Source organism: Gopherus flavomarginatus, chromosome 20, assembly GCF_025201925.1.
Source record: "Gopherus flavomarginatus isolate rGopFla2 chromosome 20, rGopFla2.mat.asm, whole genome shotgun sequence".
NCBI classification, from domain to species: Eukaryota; Metazoa; Chordata; order Testudines; family Testudinidae; genus Gopherus; species Gopherus flavomarginatus.
The window spans coordinates 24,339,349-24,362,910 of NC_066636.1; the positions used below are offsets into that span (position 1 = coordinate 24,339,349).

The 23,562-nt window shown below is 41.5% G+C and overlaps 1 protein-coding gene across 8 annotated transcripts in view; it reads right to left on the bottom strand.

Annotated features, from left to right (window-relative positions):
* The window catches only part of NUP210L (nucleoporin 210 like), a 51,861-nt gene that overhangs the window by 25,804 nt on the left and 2,495 nt on the right, over positions 1–23,562 (bottom strand). For all 8 annotated transcript variants that reach the window (XM_050931056.1, XM_050931055.1, XM_050931054.1 and 5 more), the window contains exons 3-23: positions 22,440–22,571; positions 21,443–21,536; positions 20,680–20,830; positions 19,517–19,649; positions 18,801–18,959; positions 18,184–18,252; positions 16,724–16,830; positions 15,569–15,709; positions 13,511–13,648; positions 12,452–12,607; positions 11,552–11,750; positions 11,059–11,204; positions 9,878–10,099; positions 9,167–9,340; positions 8,528–8,720; positions 7,046–7,134; positions 6,595–6,699; positions 3,705–3,806; positions 2,675–2,803; positions 1,326–1,453; positions 229–361 (exon numbers count right to left, since the gene is read on the bottom strand). In XM_050931056.1, the coding sequence (XP_050787013.1) occupies positions 229–361; positions 1,326–1,453; positions 2,675–2,803; positions 3,705–3,806; positions 6,595–6,699; positions 7,046–7,134; positions 8,528–8,720; positions 9,167–9,340; positions 9,878–10,099; positions 11,059–11,204; positions 11,552–11,750; positions 12,452–12,607; positions 13,511–13,648; positions 15,569–15,709; positions 16,724–16,830; positions 18,184–18,252; positions 18,801–18,959; positions 19,517–19,649; positions 20,680–20,830; positions 21,443–21,536; positions 22,440–22,571 (2,900 nt within the window). The remainder of the gene's footprint in view (positions 1–228; positions 362–1,325; positions 1,454–2,674; positions 2,804–3,704; positions 3,807–6,594; positions 6,700–7,045; positions 7,135–8,527; positions 8,721–9,166; positions 9,341–9,877; positions 10,100–11,058; positions 11,205–11,551; positions 11,751–12,451; positions 12,608–13,510; positions 13,649–15,568; positions 15,710–16,723; positions 16,831–18,183; positions 18,253–18,800; positions 18,960–19,516; positions 19,650–20,679; positions 20,831–21,442; positions 21,537–22,439; positions 22,572–23,562) is intronic.

Below are 23,562 nucleotides of genomic sequence, written 5' to 3' on the forward strand. Positions count from 1 at the left end.
GGGATAATTTGGTAAAATATACAAATAGCAGAAAGTTGCCCTTACAGGAAATCTGTGATTTCTTATAAGATCTTTCCATTCTTTTACGACTGTCAAACCCATCTAAACTCCAAGCTTTTCAGGCCAACATTATCCAAGTGTTTTTTTCACTGCACTTTGAAGGAAATGATTCTACACCAAGTGAGAAACATCTGAAGGTAGATAGGCACAACTGATGAGCATTCTTACTTCAACCTTCCGAGGAGCAGACATGATTTTTCTTCCCATCTTGTCCCAGGCTGTAGCTACCAAAGTTGTCTGGCCTATTGCAACAGCTCGGAGTACATAGACTTCAGAGTATTCACCCACTTCCTCCATTAGCCTGCAAAGATACTTAACAGTTATTTCACGCTTCCCAGCTTGCATTAAAATCATATGATGCTGGGGACAGAAAATGCCCCTAGCTAGTTGATGAGTTTAAAATGAGTCTTTTATACTGAGGTTTGTGTTTCCAGACAGCCAAGACAGTCCTAGACTTATGTTACACAAAGCTCTGAGTGGCAGAATTCACCATCTGTGATAGTTGTGAGAATATCTGTGGCTGTGTTCAATCATGTTAATGTTCTGGAATCTATATTTTCCAGGGAAATTAATGTCTCTTTCCTCATGCACACAAAATTTTTGTCATGCTGTGGCAAGGTTTAAGTTATATAATCCATTTTCTCTGACATCATTGCTGAATACTAAGATATTTGTAAGTAAGTACATATATTTTCATCTAACTCCAGAGGAAGCAAGCAGTACAGTATTAAGATAATACAGAGATTCTAAGGAAAATTATTTCAATCAAAAGATCTATACATTTATGGACTAACCATGCCAGAAATAAACAATGTAAACATATTTAATACTCAGTTATCTTTTTCTGTGGCAAGGGGATTCCATGGCAGTGTAGAAAACCGAGTGATGGGAATGGAGATAACACTTTGCCTTCTGCATCGCTTTTCATTGGGGATCTACACTGAGAGGTTTATAAATATGAATTAAGCCTGGCAACCTACCCTATGAGGTACTTATGTATGATCCCGACTTTACAGAAGATTAAACCTCAGACATGGGGAGGTGAAGTGACTTTCCCAAGAACACACACACTGAGACAGTGACATGACTGGAGACAGAATGAAGGAGTTTGGACATCTAGTCAGCACAACACTCCATTAGACAGAGGATGGATACGGTGCTGGATTTTGCTCTGTAGTAATCAGTTCTATTTTGCAGAAGAGGATGGATATTCTCAGCTGCTATTTGAGGTGGAAATGCACCAAGCTGCTTACTGTATTACTCACACAAGTGTAACAATAGCAGATGCCGCCTGCAGTTTGAGCTTCATGTACTTGAAATATTTACTCCTGAATGGATGTCGATGAAAACCAAGAACTCGCACGCTGACTAGGACAGATTTGCCAATCTCGATCTAGGTAAAAAGAGCACTTTTACAATTTTTGGCAGGGTTTCTGTACCTATGCCTAACCTTGGACGGGCTGCAAAAGGACACCACCCACCTTACCTCTCTTAAGGTCTCCTTCCTGCAGAGAGATACTCACATGGGCAGGACATTCAAGAGGATGCAGGCAGGCTCCCTCTTCTTTCAATATCACTTCTTCATCAGACATATAGAGTTGCTGCTGTTAAAATTAGAGCCTCGTCTCTTCTAAGAGGTGCTGTGGGGCTGCCAGAATGTATGGCAGCCCCTACAGTATGAGGCAGGGATTCACACTGGGTCTCCCATTGTGTAGCGAGTGACACTATCATTGGGACACTGAATGGCCTTAAACATTTTTTAACCCAGGTAAATTAAGATTTTACATTAATAAAATGTGAAAAGAAAACCCAAAAGACTGGCCTGGTCCTTCTACAGCGGTATGATTTACTGCCAAAAACAAACCTCTGAAGTGGATGCAAGATTTCATGGTTTATCACCTAGCTATGACATTGCACTCAATCTTCAACATAAGCCCCTTGCAACTCAGTTCCAGAAGTTACTTACTCCCCAGGGAAGAAGAGAAGAGTAGATACTAGGGCAGGAGTGGGTAGTGTCTATCAAAGTATTGAAGGAAAAACACAACTTCTCTTGCAGTCCTGTGTACAAATCTTGCACCAAGCCCAGCTATGTGGCTCATGTGAAATATCTCTGCTCCACAAAATTTGAAGAAAGAATCATAAGAATTATAGAACCAAAGTGTAACTCACATATTTTTGAAGCCTCAAACTCTCAAAACCACCACCCACTATAGTCAAGAGTCTTATCTTCTTTACTAAGCAACTTAGAGAGAAATGAGTTTCTTCATGATGGCAGGTGTATGAATGCATGTTGTTCAGTCATATATTTTGTACTTGGGAGCCAACAGCATATTGGAATAGCCAAGAATCCTGTTCTTGGATGCCTAGGTGAAAGGCTGCCACATTGACAATGTCTCTTGTATTTTAAAAAGATACATTCACACAGATTTTTCTAACAGTGTGAAAATAAAACAAATATCTTTTGAAAGGAAAATTATTTCATAGATGGCTCCATACAATGAAAAAACAAAACAACAAAACAAAGTGTGAACAGAAATAAGAACAAACAAAAAAGATCACATCCCACCAGGCTAGATTTTTTACAGACATTTGAGTTTCCCTAAGATTGTCTCACTTTATCAATGAGATCCACCTCCAACTCATGCATATCGGACACATGTATATAGACTGTAGCTGGTCCCAGAAATGCCAGACAGAGATCGTAGACCTCCAAGGTTAGAGATCCAGGATGCAAAGGGATGATCTACAAGGAAAGTGAGGAGGTATCAGCCGTACTATCTGCAGTGGATACCGATTTAATTTGCATCTCTGTCACCAAAAAGCTAAAGCTAACTTGTAAAAGTGACCAAGTCTAGCATTCTGCTGAAAAGTCATTGTTCAAACAACCATGTAAACAAAAGAGGAAAAGCTCTGTTAGGGTCAACCAGAAGCCATCACAGGACTGTTCCTATAGCACAGTTCCTAGAGCATTGTCTAGTCTAGTTTTAAATGTCTCAACTTATGATGTTTTCACCACTTTTCCTGGAAATTATTCAACAGTCCATAAGGTCACACAGTCAGGATGTTTCTTCCTGATATTCAGGCTAAATTTCTCTCTACAGGAAAGCAAAGCTGACTCAAGTTTGATTTCTGACACTGCTGCTCACTCATGCTTTTGGGCCCGTTATCACCAAATACTATATTGTATTATATTTACTGTTACAGGAAATAGCAGTAAGGAAAATTACAGGAGAGAATTAATTTTGATCGAGCAACTATAATGGTTGAAAGTGTCACCCTATACAGGATCTGGAAGTCAGCCAAGTCCCTAAATGTAAAATAAAACCCAAAAGGTAAAAAAAAAATCTATACACAGTAGCTGATACAGTGTATTTTGTACCATTTGGTGACAGGCATACTTTAATCCATTATTCTAATGTTTTCTATTATTAAGAAATCTAGTCTAACAAATATCTGGCTCACTTTACACACTTGCTGGCAAAGTGATCCAGTGTGTTAAAGTGAACTGCAAACAGTTCTGAAGGTAAAAAGAAACGAGAGATGGAAAGTAAGAAAAAATGTCTATTTCTTTCCAGGAGGATGAATCTCACTGAGATTTTTAACCCAGGCTTTTCTCCAGGGGAAAACATCTTGAACGTGCTCACCTCGATGGCACTCTCTGCTTCCAGGTATGTAGTGTTTACAATCTCCTCTTTGCTGCTGTTGACCGAGAAGTACCCAGATCCTTCCACTAGAGCAAATATTTCCTAGAACGATATAGAAAAATGAGTAAAATCCCAGGGCACTCACTCCTCTGCCAACTCAGAGTGCTGGCTCACTGACTTCGGAGTTTAAATCCTGAATCCTTACTCAGCTTTTACTCAGTCTCCACAGGGAGTTCTAGCCCAAGAAAGAATTGAAAATTGCAAGCTGCATGAAACATTTTCAAAACACTGTAATAAAGGCTCAAATTATAGGTCAACCCCAACTAAAACCAAAACAAAACAGTAAGAAGACCAAAAAAACGCCACCATGGCTAAACAGCAGAGTAAAAGAAGGGATTAGAGACAAAAAGACTTCTTTTAAAAATTGGAAGTCAAAGCCTACTAAGGAAAACAGAAAGGAACATATACTCTGGCACATCAAGTGTAAAGGAATACTTAGGCAGGCCAAAAAAGAATTTGAAGAGAAATTAGCAAAAAAGACACAAAAGCTAACAGCAAAATTTCTTTTATGTATATCAGAACCAGTAACTTATCGCTTAAATCAGCCTCTTTACCAGATGACTGGAGGTTAAAAAAATGTAACACTGACTTTTTAAAAAAGACTCCAGAAATGATCCTGGCAATTACAAGCCAGTGAGCCTAACTTCAGTACTAGGGAAATTGGTTGAAACTGTAGTAAAGAACAGAATTATCAGACACACAGATGAACATGATTTGTTGGGGAAGAGTCAACACAGCTTCTGTAAAGGGAAATCATGCCTCACCACTCTATTAGAATTCTTTGAGGGGTCAACAAACATATGGACAAGGGTGATCTAGTTGATATAATGAACTTGGACTTTCAGAAAGCCTTTGACAAGGTCCTCGCCAAAGGCTCTTAAGCAAAACACACAGTCATCAGATAAGAAAGAAAGTCTGATCAGTAACTGGTTACAAGATAGGAAATAAAGGTTAGGAATAAATGGTCAGAGGTAAATAGCAGGGTCCTCCCAGGATCAGTATTTGGACAAGTGCTATTCAACATATTCATAAATGATCTGGAAAAAGGGGTAAGCAGTGAGGTCGCCAAGTTTGCAGATGATACAAAAATTACCAAACACAGTTAAATCTAGAGCTGATTGCAAAGAGTTACAAAGGGATCTCATTACTTTAGGTGACTGGGCAACAAAATGGCAGATGAAATTCCACGCTGATAAATGCAAAGTAATGCACATTGGCAAACATAATCCCAACTATACATACACAATGATGGGGTCTAAACTACCTATTACTGCTCAAGAAAGAGATCATGGCATCATTCTGGATAGTCCTCTGAAAATCTGCTCACTCTGCAGCAGCAGTCAAAAAAACGGACAGAATGTTAGGCACCATCAGGAAAGGGACAAATACTAAGACAGAAAATATCGTAATGCCACTATATAAACCCATGTTACACTCACATTTTGAATACTGCCTACAGTTCTGGTCACCCCATCTCAAAAAATCACATAATTGGAATTGAAAATAAATACTGAATTGGAAAAAGTGCAGAGAAGGGCAGCAAAACCGATTAGGGGTATGGAACAGCTTCCATTTGAGGAGAGATTAGAAAGACTGGGACTCTTCAGCCTAGAGAAGAGACAACTAAGATGGCATATGACAGACGGCTGTAAATCACGAGCGGTGTGGGGAAAGTGAAGAGTGAAGTGTTATTTATCCCTTCACATAAACACAAGAACCAGGGGCCACCCAATGAAATTAACAGGTAGCATGCTTAAAAAAACATAAGGAAATACTTCTTCACATAACACACACTCAACTTGTGGAACTCATTGCCAGGGAGTGTTGCGAAGCCCAAAAGTATAAGTGGATTCAAAAAAAGAACGATATGAGTTCAGAGGGGTAGGTCCATCAATTACTATCAGCCAAGATGGCCAGGGACGTAACCCCATGTTCCAGTGTCCCTAAACCTCTGACTGCCAGAAGCTGGGACTGTATGACAGGGGATGGATCACTCAATAAATTGTCCTGTTCTGATCGTTCCCTGTGAAACATCAGGCACCAGGAGACTGAGTTAGATGGACCACTGGTCTGACCCAGTCTGGCCATTGTTAGGTTCTTATGAGTAAAAACCGAGTAAAGACCTCAAATTTGTCCCTAAGCAATGAGGTGATCAAGAATAGCCAGCTCTAATACACAAAGTCATGATTCCCCCAAGGAGACCCTGCTGACCTTACAAAGAAAGGAAGCTCAAGGGCATCAGCTAACACTATATATCCAATTAAAATAATTGTGAATGGTCCAGCCTGGGGGTTAGTGCTTTGGATTTTCAAATGGAAAACCCAAGACTGATTTCCCATCACTCACTGGCCAGTGGGCAGGGACTGGGAGTGCTACACAGACACTCAACAGAAGGATGTCTTAAGGCAACGAACAGTGATTCCTCCACTAATTGCACTGTCTCTTCAGTTTCACTGAAACAGGACAGGCCTCAGTAAATGCATTGTAAAGAATACTTGCAGATCATCTCTTAACACTCATCTGGAACAGTGACCTTCTTTTCAGAAGCACTGCTACCCTTGAACATAAGCAGCACTTGCAGTCCAACACCACACTGTACTTACATTTCATTGAGCAAAAAGGGAGAGATCAAAGAGTTTATCATTCCATGAAGTGATGATCAGTTATACAACAGATGGGCAGAAGCTTTAGGCAGGGACACACATTCACTGTCCTCCAAATGTTCATGAAGGCAGTTGAGGGGAAAAAAACCATCTACTGATGGTAAAATGCTGCATAATATACCGAAGACTGATGTGATATAATTTAGCCATATTAATAACGTTCTTACCTTCACAGCAGGATGATTATAGATAGTGGCATTGTCTGGCACCACCGTCACATCCTCTACCAGTAACAACTCCACAGCCGTGGAGGTAGGCAGGATAGATACTTCCTAAATATGCAACCAAAACCAGAGAGAAGTTACATTTGTATTCCCTCTAGTCACAAAACCTCAAACCTTCTCTTTTGCAGAAGGAACTGATGATTGCTGTAGCAGTGCACTAGCACTTCTCCTAACTGGCTATGATGGCAGAAATAGGACTTTCCTCTTGAAAGAGGACAAAACCTAGTATTCAAACCAGAAAATAAAATTATCTGCACAATCCTAACCTACTCAGCTCAATTTATCAGTAGACTGCAACAGTTTGCTAGACAGATAAACCAGAGATTAAGCAACCCATACTACGCGTATCTCAGAAAGGTTTGAAAATGTGCCCCAAACGTCCTCTTCCACTCACTCTTGGACTGCCTCTCTCTGAATACTTCACAAAGCTGACTCCAATCAGAATAGTCCCTTTCATGCGGTGCACCTCCAGGAGCTGATGCCCTATAAGCAATAGAAAGCAGAAATTTCACTGAAATGAGATGGAAAACAAACAAAAACAGCAATTCCGCCTTCAGGTAGGAATAAGAATGAGCAGGATGCAATATTTGCAAGTGAGGTTCATGAGCAATAATTTCAGTGTTAAGAATTGGAAGCAATTAATTAATTGTTAGAAATCTGCTCGAATGGTTCTTTGACAGCTCCCTTGTGTGATACGTTTAAAAACACACATCTATAATCCATTACCCATGCTATCTAGCAGTGTTTGTCTGACATACCCCACCCACCCTGGAAGCAGGAGGAAATTCTGTTGGGAAAGGGTTAAGTGGGCGCTGCTGATTCACTTAGGCAGGTGGCTTGCTACTCCACTTGCAGACGTAAGGGGACTGGGACAGGCTCTCTAAAGAAATGATCTAGCGTGGGGGTGAGCAAACATTTTGGCCTGAGGGCCACATCTGGGTATGGAAATTGTATGGCGGGCCATGAATGCTCACCAAATTGGAGGCTGGGGTGCAGGATGAGGTGAGGGCTCCAGCTGGGGGTGCAGGCTCTGGTGTGGGGCCAGAAATGAAGAGTTCAGGGTGTGGGAAGGAGCTCTGGACTGAGGCAGGGGGTTGGGAGGTGGGGGGGGGGGTGAGAGCTCCGTCTGGGGGTGTGGGCTGGGGATGAGGAGCTGGGACCAAGGGGTTTGACTTGTGGGAAGGGAATCAGGGCTGGGCAGGCTCCAGGCAGTGCTTACCTCAAGCAGCTCCCAGAAGCAGCGGCATGTCCCCACTCCCATCTCCTATGTGGAGGCGCAGTCAGGCAGCTCTGTGTGCTGCCCTGTCCACAGGTGCCACCCTGTCCGCAGGCGCTGCCCCACAGCTCCCACTGGCCATGGTTCCTGGCCAATGGGAACTGCGGGGGCAGCACTAGGGACAGTGTGCAGAGCCCCCTGGCAGCCCCATGCATAGGAGCTAGAGAGGGGCATGCTGCTGCTTCCAGGAGCCACGCAGAGTGGGCCAAGGCCCTGACCCCACTCCCCGGCTGGAGCGCCGGACCCTGCTCCCCAGCAGGAGTTCGAGGGCCGGATGCAGCCCCTGGGCCATAGTTTGCCCACCTCTGATCTAGCGAGTAGGCTGAACAGTCCTTAGGGAAGAACCTAGGAGGAGCCCAGCCTAGGGAGGAAACTTGAGGTTTGAGCTTAATTATGTTGAATTCTTTATTAATAAAGCCAAAATCATTAAAGAAAGTGAAGCCCAGATATCACGGTGATGCATAGATATAGAGATTATATTAGGAGGAAAGAGAGAGAGAGAGAGAGAGAGAGAGAGAGAGAGAGTTTGAGCTAAATTCAGTGCTGGGGTAAGCAGGTGGAACTTCATTGGGAGTTCAGTGTATAAAACTGAACAGGTACCGTGTAATCTGGTCTGTCCACTCCCATCATCCTTTGCTACCATCTGCATGGACTTTGAGTCAGTAAAGTGTGCGAGACTTTCATTGGCTGATTTCCACTCCAGCACCAGGGAGGTAAAGTTGTCAAACTTCCGCCGGTGCTGATCAAACACGGCCAACTCCAAAACTGTATTCCTCAAACTGGACACGGGGATCTATACCCAAAATAATAGAACTCAATCTCATTAGTAACTCGGAGCCTGATTCTAGAGGAAAACCACCTTATACAATGCAGCCCATTGCCACCTTCATCTGAACAAGAGAGGTGCAGCCTAAGGAGACTACAGGGGCCAGAATGCTGTGATTCCTCTTTGGAGTTTTCTTATGCAGAGAATGGTTATTGCCAAATTACACAGTAATTTGACATAATTACTCAGCCAGTTTGATGGGCAGAGGAACTGAGCAGGGACCATCAAAGTAGTTTCATTTGACGGAGGTGATTCCATCTTCAGATAATAGATTTCCTGATAAAAGCTATAAAATTATCAGTTAATGCTACATAAGCTTCATCTGGACATCAAACATATCACACGCATCATAGGTTTCCAATCACCCTACAAATGATTATAGGAAAGGAGTGTTATTCACTCTAAAGTCTTACCAGCTGTTTGTTGTGCTGAGGCAATGGGCAAGGCTGTGCACCTGCAGCCAACTTGTACACTGGAGTCACAGACATACTGGCTGGATGAGCACAAATGAAAGTCACCTGCACAGTTTCCACGGCAGGACTAGGGTTCAGGACTCCTGGCTGATTACCTACTCTGAGTGTTAATACCTTCAAGGACATGCAAGGGAGATGGTTAACAGCAGGCTTTTCAATTTCAGCTATACCCATGATTTCCTGTTGAACAGCATCCCAAAATGGGTTTATTTAAAGAAAACAAAAGCAAGACCATACTGGGGGTCAGGGCTTGTGATAAAGGTCTAGTTAATAAAAAAAATAAAAATACTGAGACTCAAAAACAAACAAACATTTTATGGGAGAATCTCTAGAGGCCCAGAGTGTCCGGGGAGGCACCATCACTAATGAAGCGTCTCTGCTCCGAATACTTTAAAGTATCAGATGCAGCAATACACTATCCCTTTTTGTATTTCCACAGCCAAGTGGACAGTAGGAGTTTCTAAAATGACTTTTCGGTACACAAGAGTCAAACTGTCCCTTAGTTAGACTGTGCTAGTGCAAGCCATGACCTTTCCTGTCAGGAGCAATGGAACATGTTTTTTTCACACTGCATTGCTTTACGTGTGAGATATTGGCCAATCTGTTGCCAGCTGGTTATTACATTGCAGAAAACGTAGGTGTTTTTCCTACCTGCTCCCCCAGCTCCAGGCACAAAATCCGGTAAATGTACTCGTTCTGTTTCCTTTTAGTTGGCAGTCGGACTTGTGTAACTTCAATTTTTTCCTCATGCTCCACAGTCAATTCCAGGAAGAAACGAGATGGTTCCAAAACCCAAGGCCCGGGCCCTCCATCAAATACCATCTGCTTCACTGACTGCCAAGTCACCAACGCAACCTCCACTGGGTTTAGAGCCTGATCACACAAAGAGAAATTAGCAGACACTACTATTTTAATATACAGTCTCAGCAAGGCCATACAAAAGGTAATGTCTATAATACAACCAATGGGCCTGATTCTCATTTACATTCGGGCTCCTTTAAACCACTTGGCAATGGAAGGGGCTTTTAAGTGGAGCCAGCTAACCTCTGCTTGCCAGAAGCTGGGAATAGGCGCCAGGGGATGGATCACTTGATGATTCCCTGTTCTGTTCACTCCCTCTGGGGTACCTGGCATTGGCCACTGTTGGAAGACAGGATACTGGGCTAGACGGACCTTTCGTCTGACCCAGTATGGCCATTCTTACGTTCTTATGGAGGCCCAAAACGTTGAGAAACTACACATTATTATAGGAAGAGGCCATTTGCTATTGGATCTGGGTTGGACTATATTGAGCTAGCTGTAAGAAAACTAATACTATATATAATAATCTGCACCAAAAATAAAAAAAAGACACCCTACTGAAATAGAGGACCTGTCAGATATATTTGAAGTTTTTTTCACAAAAGGAATTTATTCAATCCTCTGAGTCTGGAGCATGGTAGTTGCAAAATATGGTTTCAAATGTGGGCAGGTGTAATGTCAAGGAAAAAAAGAGGTATGGGAGGAACTTCCTCCTCCCAGAGAAAATATAGCAACATTTCAGGGTGATATACTTTAAACTCCCTGCTCCAAGGGACTTGCCAAACGTTAATTAGTAAAGCCTCACAAATCCCTCAGTGGGGAAGGGGTAAAGTACCCTCTCTTTCTGACCACAATTCCATGACAACATGAATATGGCAGGTAGCCCACAACAGAAGGGAAGTGTGCACTAGCATTGCTGCCTCACTACCATCAGTGGGTTCACTCCAGAAGGAAATATGTGAAGACAGCAAAGACAGAAGAATGACTCAAATAGAAGGGAAGGAAGTAGAGAGAGGGGAGCACCTCCTCACCTTGAGAGGCTCATAAGCAGCAAATGTGGCACTGGTTTCAAAATACTCCTGGAACACTGTCACGCTCACCATTACCAAAGTGTGTCCCAAGGAATTTGCTGCTAACTGGATACTGGAGCAGAATGTCAGGCCAGGTTTCTGATTACCTGTAAATTTGAGAGCATTTTTTCAGCACTTTCTACAACTCCAGTGAGCAGGGCTGATGTCTAGACACAGGGTTATGGATGTAATGGACTTCCCGATTTTTTCCTAAATGTTCCCAGACTGTCCCCCTCTCTCCACTCATCTTGTCCCTGTTAACTTTTGGAAGAGTCAAATTATACAGTTCCAGACATTATGACAGGATGACTATCCCTCTGTCTAGACCTTGTGACTGGTTGACACAATACTCAAACCGGAAAACAGAGAACGACACTTTGGGAAATAAATTATAAATGGACTTTGCAAACAGGTATTTTAAAAAGTGGTCAAATTTGGAGCTCATCTATCTTACCCTCTTCAGCAAGAATGAAGACTCCTTGCTTATCCATGCTTATGTCCAGGGCTAAGAGGGAGCAGTCTGTAAAAGCAATGGTCTCCCTTGTCTCCCTATCGGTGTGGTACATCATGAGCGGAACTTCCAAAACTTGGCCAATCTCAATGTCTGCATGAAATGGCAAAATCTCCATCTTCGTCAATTTCAAGACATACACCTGCACTGACCAAGTGTCTCAGTCAGCAAAGTAGGAAGGGTTAGATCCTCCAGGGTTAGAATCAAGTCACACTGCAAAGTGCCGCGGGTTCAAGAAGGAAACCGAGAATCGCTCATGAGAGGCAGACAGAGTACACAAAAGTGGAGGCCACCTCTGGCTTAGCAGCTGAATTCCACTTGCAGCCTTAATCGTATAGGCAGAATTCCACTGTACAGGTTTAAGAGATTCGGTTACAGCTGATTTTATTGTTACTGTACCACACCAGGCACTCAAATAAATATTAATATTGTTGTGCTCAGCAGACAATTGTTAATATGTTGATAAGAAGTCTGTGCTTAAACAAACAGCAACAACACTGGGGGATCATTCCATTCCCTCCCTCCCGTGAGTTATCAGGAGTAACTTATCTGAAGTGCTGAACTGCAGTGTAAATCAGAGGAGAATCAAATCCAACATTACTAAGCAGGTGCCCATCATCAACTTTGCTCTTCAGATACAAGTTTTAGATTTCTAAACCTGGATAAGCAACCCCCTCTAGGGTGACCAGACAGCAAATGTGAAAAATCAGGATGGGGTGGGGGGTAATAGGAGCCTATAAAAGAAAAAGACCCAAAAATCGGGACTGTCCCTATAAAATCAGGACATCTGGTCACCCTAACCCCCTCTGTCACTGAAGCAAGATTTGTGAGGGAAAGACTTACCTTTATTTCTCCATAATGGAAGGGGTTCTGCACGTCTCTGGCCTGTACTGTGCTCTGCCCTCTGACCACCCCGGCAGTCACTACTCCTTTTATGGTGACTGTGACTACAGTCTGATTGGAAGAGGTCCATGTGAAATTGCCACTGCCTCCTTCTATCTATGAAACAGCAGAGGATAGAAAAGGTAAACAGTTTGGATTACCAGAGTACTAGAGCAGAAGGACTGTGTGCAGGGATCAAGATTAGTGTTAATTCTTTGGCAAACTGTGTGCTTGAGCTGATTTGGCTGTGGAACAACATGCTAATAGGGTAAAAATAAAGTAATAACAGCATTTCTTCAGTTCCTTTCATCTGAGGATCTCAAAGCACTTCACCTGCATTCATTAAGTCTCATGATCCCCCTATAAGGGGGGATAGGAAAGTAGAAACCATACAGGCACAAATGAGACACAGGAAGGTTTGTTACCTAAGTCAAGTCAGTGGCACAGTTGGGAACAGAACAGTGAAAGAAGGTTGTTCACGGCCCCCTTTTCTAGCAGCTTACACAATACAGCTTAGAATGATACAGGAATCCAGTGGGCTTGAAGGCTGTGTAGCCAAACTAAAGATAAGTGGTGCTAGAAACATGGATGCGTGATCAGTAAAGGGAACAAGAAGAGATGACGGGAGGAAAAAAGCCTTGGAGAAACAGAATCAGAAGGAGCAGTTAAGGACAAAGGTAAAATGTGACCACCTGTGAGGGAGGGAAAGCAAACAAGCCTGGTGAGGAAGGGTGGGGCTTGCAGAGGGGTTAAAGGAAAGCACTAGTCATCTGCCTGTGATGTTGCTAGCATGGGGGCCTGCTCCTGTCCCCAGTAAATACAATGAGCATTTTGCCCTTTATTTTAGTGGGTGCAAGATCAGGCTAGCAAAGAAACAAAGGCTGTCACAGCCCTCTCTCTTGCCACTGAGGATACTCACAGGGTCTCTGTTTGGGTAGAAGTAAATAAGCTTTTTTTCTGGAAGGGGCTCTCATATCAAAGAGGTCTTCCTCCCAATGTTCCACACCATATATACTTCACCTGAACTTTGTACCGATACAAGATTTCCATGGGATGGTGTGGAAATGCAAGGAAGGAGGGTGTCAGCTTGATTGGAAAGTAAATCTTCACCTCCTGTTCATGGCTGATTGGGACAGGTAAGTAATCCTCAGAGCCAGCCTACAGGCACAAAACAAGGAACAATCATCTTTCAAGCAAAGATGCCACCCCACTCACAAAAGTGGTAAACTAGTGCTTAACTGCCTGTACAAGGAGGTAACACAGGGGTTCTCAAACTGGGGGTTGGGACCCCTCAGGTGGTCACGAGCCGTCAGCCTCCACCCCAAACCCTGCTTTGCCTCCAGCATTTATAATGGTGTTAAATATATAAAAAAGTGTTTTTAACTTATTGTGGGGGAGGGGTCGCACTCAGAAGCTTGCTATATGAAAGGGGTCACCAGTACAAAAGTTTGAGAACCACTGAGGTAACAGCATGGGGCAGCATGTGCAGACAATGCATACCACGCTCCTCCCTTCAAGCTGCAGACAGATTTGACACTTTGTGAAGCAACAATGGTTCCTATTTATACTGATTACCTGGAAAACAAGGTGGAATAAGGTACACTTTGTTTCTGCTTTAAGAAAATTGTTTTTTTTCTTTTTTGTATAAGCTTAATCAAAATTCCCCCAAAACAGCAGTAATACCTCCAGCTGTTCCCAACAGCTGTTGCCTCGTGTGAAACTACAGGAGATAATCAAACACTACACGACTGATAAATTTACAGTACGCCACCAAACAGAGGGAGAGGGGGCAAAATCTAGATTTCATAAAAGGAAGACTGCCGCTACTGTTATAAAAACAAAAATAGAATACTACAGAAAAGCAGCCCTTAATGCTCCTGCTTGTATGGTCTATAGAACAAGTAAGCACACTTGCTGCTAGCAGAGAATTAAAAGAGAAGAAATAACACTAAACTGCACTTTACATCAAATTTAGAGCAGGCACAGAGAAATCTCAGCCACTTAGTTACACCAAGACCTCTCATTTGTTCAAAGGCATTTGGAAGAGAACATTACCACCGGACAGAAACCACCAGCCAGCTTAACGGGCTAAACCAAGAATTCATTTTACTCAAGCCTATCAATCCAAGAGATGTATATTGTCCTCAGTGCCCATTCAGTTCAGTTAGAGATGTTCTCCAGATGAAGGGCCGCACATGGCCTTAATCTGTGCACATTAAGCAGACTTCTGCAAAATCTTCCCTATATGACATATTTACTAAAGCCTGGAATTGAACAGGCTTGAACATGTTTGATACATTAAAAATACATGATCCCTAACTAATGCTTAACAGGTCATTTTCTTTCACTTATTGTCTATCTGCTGATTTTAAGTAAGGTTCTTTATAGGGGAAGTATAACTCGCTTCTTTAGTCAGTTTGAACAGTATCCTAGGAGTTACAAATGAAAAAGGTCTAACAGGGTCCGCATCTTGTCCATCCTATGAACAGCGCAAGATAGTTCCCTATACTATGTTCTCAAGGGCTGTGTCCAGTTCAGTTTTGAAATATCCTGAGCAATGCATCTTCCATCATTTCCGTTGGCAGACAATTCTACAGCTTTTCCTGATAGTCAACGTACATTTTCCTTTTCTTCATTTTATCCCCTTACTCCTGTTTGTCACCCCTAGCGTAGGAAAAGGTGCAGCATTAAAGCAGCTTAGTGAAGCCTATTGATCTTCAGCACTACCTAGTTCAATTAGCCATGGCATTTCTCTCTAGTCCTTAGATTTCATGTCTTTGAGGAAATCACACTGTCCTTCAAAGAGAGCTCACTATCCCAGGAGGAGATGCTTATCCACACAGGTTTTAATAGGACGATCTGCTATGATTCAAAGTAAATAAGGCATTAGCAATATAGCCATAACTTGAAACATACAGGAGTTCGGCTTATACGTTTGTGAACAGTAATATCATAGGGTCTGAGTCAACACTCATTAAAATCAATGGGAGTCTTTCCACTCACTTTAATGGGCACTGGATCAACTCTTTAGGCAACAGCAAATTCTGGAAAGGGAAGGGTACAACCTTTGCTTCTTACCTGTAGAAGAACAGATACCAGGGCAGCTTTTATTACTGTGATACCCTCCTTCAGGACTTGAACTATATGGTAAGAACCATTAACAGAAGACAAGAACTCTTCAAAATACAACTTGGGAAACTGGCGAGTTATTCTGAGGTTCTGCAAAACAACAAAAACCAGAAACCAGTGAAGAAACCACTTCCCAGAGAAACTGGATCCACGTTCTATCAGAAGAATTGCAAGACATACAGATAGAGAAATCTGCAAGGCCACAAGTGCACACACACACACGCTGGGTGTTCCCAGAGTTCGGAAACCAACATGGTTATGAAACAACTATAAGCCGGGAGTGCATTCTGGATACAGCTGGGTAAATGAAGGGCCCAGTCATCTTACTTTGGTTTCTGTATTGGACTGAAGAACATTTTTTCTTAAGGAAATGACCTGTTAGGAGAACAACCTCTACAAATCCCCAGGAGTTAAGGAAACATCGTCATTGCTATTTTAATTACATTGAAACAGAAGTCTCAAGGTGGTTTAAGTGACTTGCATAAGGTCACTATAAGCCAATGGCAGACAGCTCAGACTATCACCAATAAGATCTAGCTCTTATATAGCACTTTTCACAGTAGATCTCAAAGCACTTGACAATCTTTAACGTATTTAGCCTTACAACACCCCTGTGAGGTCAGGCAGTGTTATCACCCCGTGTCTGACAGATGGGGAAGTGTGGCACAGAGAAGCTAAGTGATTTGTTTGAGGTCAGACAGGAAGTCTGTGGCACAGCAGGGCACTGAACCCAGTTGTCCCGACTCCTAGACTAGTGCCCAACCACTGAAGCTTCCTTCTTTTCAATAAACCAGGCTGCCTTTCTCCTCGCAGACTCTCCCTGCGTGCTGAAGCTCCCCTAAATGCAAAGGCATAAGAAAAATTACATTTATTAGAACACTACAGCTTCTAAATGAAGATGGTAGTTTAAATTTGAAAACAAGTTATCCTCTCTTTAGTAACATCACATTAAGCTGAATTCCAGAGACGTGAATACTTCTCAATTCTAAACATCTGAAGAATAAGCTATTTCCAAGAAGACTTTGAAAGGATCCGAATCCCTCAATTGTTGCAGCTGTGGGTCTGTAAGGAATAAAGCACAACAGACCCTTCCCACATACTCACATCAGATAAATAGACTTTAGTGCTGGATTTATCATACACCTCAACAGTGATTGTATATGCTCGCTTCACTTCTAGAACCCACCTGTCTCCTGGGTGAACACTGAAACCTGAAACAAAATGTAAAAGAAAGGTGGCCTGTTAAAGGAAAGAAAATCATTTAATAAAAACCCAGCTAGGTTTCAGTTTAATTAATTTAATGTTGGTGAAAGGTGCTGCATTAATAGCTTTGAAGACTGCAGCCCCCTTTTTATCCTCTAAATGGTAGAACACAGGTAACAGTAAATGCAAATTTCTCTGCAATGCTTCTTACTCCTACTCTGGACCACTCACAGAAGCAAAAAGGAAGCGTGCAGTAAATTCTTTCCTGGGCCAGTAAAGGGGCACACCAGTGCCAACAGAAGTGGTGAGTTTTGTGATGCAGGCAGCTGTTCGCTGCAAAATGAACAGAGACTCAACAGCCAATCAGGTGGTGGTAATTTCATGGTCACTATGCATTTATTCTGGATGAGAACTTGTGACCCAAAAGGGTCCATCATTACCCATCCCTTAAACAATCCAGTCCCTCTTCTCAACACTTCTTGAGCTCCAGACAACTCTCCTATGGAAAACAGCTCTGTAAACAGCGTAGTTACTTTTAATAATGTAGCACGACAGCATAGGTTCATACGGCAACTGAGACGAGTTATTTCCAACTCCGGTGCCCATTCTGTGCCGTTAATCTTTAAGTTTAACTAACTCCTCTAAATTACATAGCAGGCAACTAGCTAGATTTCTGGGTTGTGAATATGCAAGATTGAATTTTCAAGCCCATGTACCTGGAAGGAGACAAGCAAAGTCTGCTTTTTCAATAAGACATAGTCTTATCCTACTATCATGACCTATTTCTTTCATGAAGTGAGGCTAACTGATAATAAGAATGATCTTTTCATTTACAGAAGGCATTTCACTCGTAAGGTTCAAAGTGCTTTATACAAAGCAATCATACAAATAGTGTGTGCATTATATCACTTTGCCTGTTAATTAATGCAGTCAGGTGCAAAACATGGCAAGTGTTGGAATTTTACCATAACACACGCTTTTAACCCTCTAACACCTAATTATTTGAAAATAGCCCTAAATGAAGTATACAATAAACAAAAATATGCAAAAATTAATAAGAGGAAGCTTGAAATAGCATGGGGTTATTTTCTTTAACAGATATATAAGTTTTCTGTAAACTATATGAACAATCTATTTTTACATTTATTATTAAAACAGAACACATATATAGAGCTGTAAATTTACACAGCACTTTACAAACAAGGACAGCAGGTTTCTGTGTGATAGACGTAAAACAGATTCTAACATGAGCAATGCGATCATGTAATTAAGTCACTTTTTTAAAAGTCAAACATTTTATTGGTCAATAACATGAAGGAGTAAGAGTTTAAAAATCAAGCTTTTATCTTCTGATTAATTACCTAGAAATCCAGCTTCTACGACATAGACAGTGCAGTTTGGAAGTCCAGATGCCGCTCGCATGTGAATATCTTAGTTTGCGTATAAAGAAGAAATTCAGTCTTACTGTAAAAAAAAAAAAGAAAGTAGGAGGGACATATGGGAGCAACAGAAGCCTTTAAATAACCCATATATCCTTGGATTCCGTACGCCCATAAATGTGGGAACTTGGGAACTGTGTGGGAACTGAAGTCAGTGGGTGTCTTTCTATTGACTTCAATGAGAACTGGACTGTGAACCTGGCAAGGAGGCTCATTCTCATTCCAGAAGCATCACAGGTGATGGAGTTGAGCGAGGAGGTGAGTGATGGGTACTGGCCAAAAAGAACCAATGATATTGACCTTGAAGTGGATGAAGGAATATGTCATCATGGCCAGCTTGAAGAATGGATGAGGCTGACGGGAGGGAGGGAGTTACCCCAAGAAGTTATAGAATTCTCCGAGGTGTTGCAGGGTGGGGCCTCACCAAATCTGCTTTCTGAAGCATGGCTTTACTTAATTCAGGTCTGACATGCTTAGGAAAGAGAACGGCCACAGTAATAAAGAAGGATGACATGGTTACAACTTTATTTAAAGGATACTTTTATGAACAAAGACCAGACTAATCTGTCCCAACTGCACTGCTGTCACTGTGGCTGTGTCCACATCCAGTCTGGCCACCGGAATAAGATCAGACCCACCAGGTGCAACAATAGGGTCACGTAGTTCAAGCTCATAATGTTCAAGAGGCAGCTCTACTTCTGCAAGAAATGAGTTACTTTTTAAAACAGTTATTTCACAACAGTCTACTGTCTTACACAAGATTCTCTCTCTAAAAAGGCACAAATGTGGGTTCCTGACAACCAAAGAAGTAACCCCCCCCCCCCCACACACACACAAGGGCAGAAATATGTTAGCCCTGAATATCACCAAATAGCTGTGTGGAAGCTTTAACAGTCTTGCTTCGTGAACACTGCGTGCATCAAGTATCTGGAGTTCAAATGTTCTACTGCCACAAACTGAAGCACTGTTCCACCCAATAGTCATTGGCCTCTATACAGCAGCATCCACTGCTATTATGATTTGAGTTTTTCTGTAGGACACAGACCCATCACAAGGGACATTAGACATGCATGGAAAACATCTGTTTCGTGGGGTTTCAGGGTTAAGTTTAACCCTGGCTTCCCCAGGAGTCAGGAACAGCAACTGCACGAAAGTGAAATACCATCTGTACACGAAACTTTAACTTTTGTAATTTCACTTAGAAAAAATTTCTGAAGATTTTGGGAAACTTGAAGGTATTAAAAAAAGAATGTACCTGTGATCTTTCCCTGTACAATTTTAGCAACTTGGTACTGAATGTAGGCTCCAACCAGAAGGTAAATATCATAGGATGGTATTAGGAATATATTCTCCAGAACCAACAGACGCACCAGTGCAGCAGCTACTTTCTAATGGGGGACAGATAGAAACCAGAAGCTTACTACCACTCTGCAAAAACTGGATAGAAATGTGAGAGAGAGCACAGCTCCCACAAGGCTTCAATACAAGTTTAAACAATCAAAAGTAAAAAAGAAAACTTGGTTTTAATGGGCAAAAGATTCGCCATGGTTGTGAAAACAGTGTCAAAAGCAAGAGGGAAACTAGTTTGACATTGGCCAGACATCCCACCCTGTCAATATCACACTGTAATTTTTCAGCAAGAGGGCCACCAGCAGCAGGAGATTTCAAAATTAAAACTCTATTATTAAAAATATTTTAAAATAAATTTCAGTTACTCATGGCAAAAAGTGTCTCACCATTTGAACCTTCTGCCTGCTAGATACAGTAAAATGTGGCAATTTTCTTTTAAAGGATGGTCAGCGTGAACTCTAGTTAACTAAAACAAAGGTTAAAAGCAGTTTCAGATACTACATCTGCCCAAGTTCTCTTGCTCATTTTTGTGGTTTTACAATCACTTTTTTTTTTAATGTTTTCTTTCTTCTGTTGCTATGTGAAAGACTCCCACAACCAACAAAAAATACTGAATTAATCATTTTGGGATCATAACAGTGAAACCAACTCTCTGCTGACAAATGCAGTAACCAAATGGGGGGGCAGGAAAAAAAAGTACTTTTTACCAACCTCTTAGTTACAATAATCTTAATTGTTGTTTTTTTATCTGCTATTGTTACAGACAAGTTCAGACAGAAATGTTATTTTTTAATCGAGTGTCCTCTTAACCCACTATACATGGTATATTATATTTTAGGGATTTATAGATCAATTTATTTCTCAATACCATACTACCAAAACTGTCCAAATGTATACATTTTAAATGGAAAATGGTTTGAATGGTGTCATTGCCTATAACTTCTGAAAGACAAGTAACGGTACTGATGGTAAAGAAAATACAATTTTAACAAGCGTATGCCTGGAACTGCAATCTACCTAAGGCACAAGTTTTGTTTTTAAGGTGGGAAATCTACAATAAGAATTCACCTTATAAGTTGGTTCCTGAATTCGGACCTTTATGATAGCTGCACCAGTTTTGATGCCTGATACCAGAGTCCTATCCCCTTGTTTTCCTGCTTGTTCCATCTCGACAATGTAGTCTGGTGGGGAATACTCTGCTTCAGAGTATTTTAAAATCCTAAAAAGACCAAACTAGGCTTTTACAGGTAGAAAAGGATCTCCATGATCATTTCAGTTTATATTTTCAGTGTGCGTGGGTGTATACAAATGTTTTAGTAATGGAGGGACAAACTTTACAGGATTATGTGGAACGAGGACCTATGTTAGCCAGAATAAAGGGACAAAACCCTATAATTTCTATGTTGATACGTGCACAGGGAGACAACAGACCTCCTCCGGTGTACAGGGCAATAGAACCGAGTAAGGTAATAGCTACACAGATAGCTGAAGCTAATCCACTACAGAACCCTTCACCTGCACTCAGTGTCTATTTATTACAGATATGCAGACCACAAGTACTCTTTCAGCCAGCTTCTGCTGCATCTGACTTTACCAGCAGCAGTACTTCTGTGTGACTGAAGAATCAGCCCATAAACTTAGAAATCTGTATCCAGGTCTATCACTGACTCACTGTTACCTTGAGAAAATAAATTCTCTTCTCCGCATTCCCATTTACCCACAAGTAAAAAAGGATATAATAGTACTTCCTACCCCACTGTGAGATGCTGGGATGAAAGGTGCTATAGAAATGCAACAGATAGTATTTAATAATTATTCTAAATATAGTTACCTAATTTTGCTAGACAGTTCTAAGCCTTCCATGTCATCATCCTTAGCAATGCTCCACTCAAATGTCATTCCTGACAAACTACTGAATGTGTTTCCTGAAGACAGAAACCAAACAGACAGATTCAGAAACATGTGCTGGTGAATACATATGTTTTTAGGTTTGGAGTCCTATACATCTAAATGTGTTAATCTATCTTCTACTGCTGTGAGAACAGGGAAAACCCTGCATTATTACTATGCCACCACCAACTGTCCTTAGGTTTCCTTACTCCCCACATCCAGTTACAGAACTGTGAACAAACAGGCCACAGGCCCATGTTCCAGGTATGGAATATTTCTGATGACAACTCTCTCTTCTTAATCTTGTATACTTGCCCATGCCCATTATATTCCAAAATATTTCTGACCATATCCAACTTCTCCCTAAATACAAACACACAAACCCATGTACACGTAGACAAAAAACCAAACTAGGATGAAAAGAAGAACATTATTTTATTTGCATGCTGGAATGAGCATATAACAGTTTTAAACAATTATTAGTAAATCAGCGCTGTGGTTGGGGATAATAGCAAAGAAAACAAGAATTCTGGCTTCTGTTATCTATGTTTTTATACCAGTTTTATTAGTGTGGCATCTGAGAACCCTGCAATGTCACAGAGTTGTTACGCTCACACGAAGAGGGATACTACTTTTATTTTGCAGTCATTATATGCACTTCAAATGAAAGATAAACAGAAGTACAATAAATTCTCAAATTAAAACATTTTAGGGACTAGTTAGAAACAGGCATATTTTCTCTATCTCAAAATTACATAGCACATGAAACATAGGATTTTGTGATATGCCCAAAAGTTTCTACATTAGGGATGGGAACAAAATCTGCTACATATCAGAATACATTCTTTAAAAAGCTCAAATTAAGGGATGCCTTTGTTTCTCAGGAGGTAGAGTTTATTCCTTGGAGTTGCCCCAGAAGTTTGTCCTGTATACAGTACCTTCAACATCCAGAGCTCTCACGGTTAATTCAAGTGGAGAATCTTCCACATATATTTCTCGGGTTCGGGAGATAATTTCAATACTGTTTATCATATCGACAATGATGTCACAACGCAGTAAATGGCCTGTCACTAAAATGTGAGAATAAATGAATGTGTCTTAATTCAACATCCCATAAGTCTATGCTGATTTCCCAAATCTTGAGAAGGTAGTACTACTGAAAACAAACAAAAAACAAAACAAGTGGTAATTCTTATCAGTGGGGGGAGGAGGAAGCACCTTTGTAGAAAAGCACAAGTTCCTCAACAAAGTCCCTGATAAGCCCATTCTGGGACTATGATGGGCATGGATGTTACGCTGTTATACTTTTTGCTTTTATCCTTCCTTGAGCCACATGCAGACTGTGGTGTGCCCACTATATGTCACTGTCATTGTGCACGTACATCACTCAAATCTGTGGGTTTGAAACGAATAATGAAATACACCACAGTTCCACATCCTGCACTATTAAAATTAGATGGGTCAAAGCACTAGTACCATAGTGCCCAATCCTATGCCTCTCTTTGGGAAGGACTGGATGATTTCATGAGCCTATTCTATCTCAGCCCTGAAAGTCCCTACTAGACACCCGATTCATAGATTCATAGACTCTAGAACTGGAAGGGACCTCGAGAGGTCATCGAGTCCAGTCCCCTGCCCTCATGGCAGGACCAAATACTGTCTAGACCATCCCTGATAGACATTTATCTAACCTACTCTTAAATATCTCCAGAAATGGAGATTCCACAACCTCCCTAGGCAATTTATTCCAGTGTTTAACTACCCTGACAGTTAGGAACTTTTTCCTAATGTCCAACCTAAATCTCCCTTGCTGCAGTTTAAGCCCACTGCTTCTTGTTCTATCATTAGAGGCTAAGGTGAACAAGTTTTCTCCCTCCTCCTGATGACACCCTTTTAGATACCCGAAAACTGCTATCACGTCCCCTCTCAGTCTTCTCTTTTCAAAACTAAATAAACCCAATTCTTTCAGCCTTCCTTCACAGGTCATGTTCTCAAGACCCTTAATCATTCTTGTTGCTCTTCTCTGGACCCTCTCCAATTTCTCCACATCTTTCTTGAAAT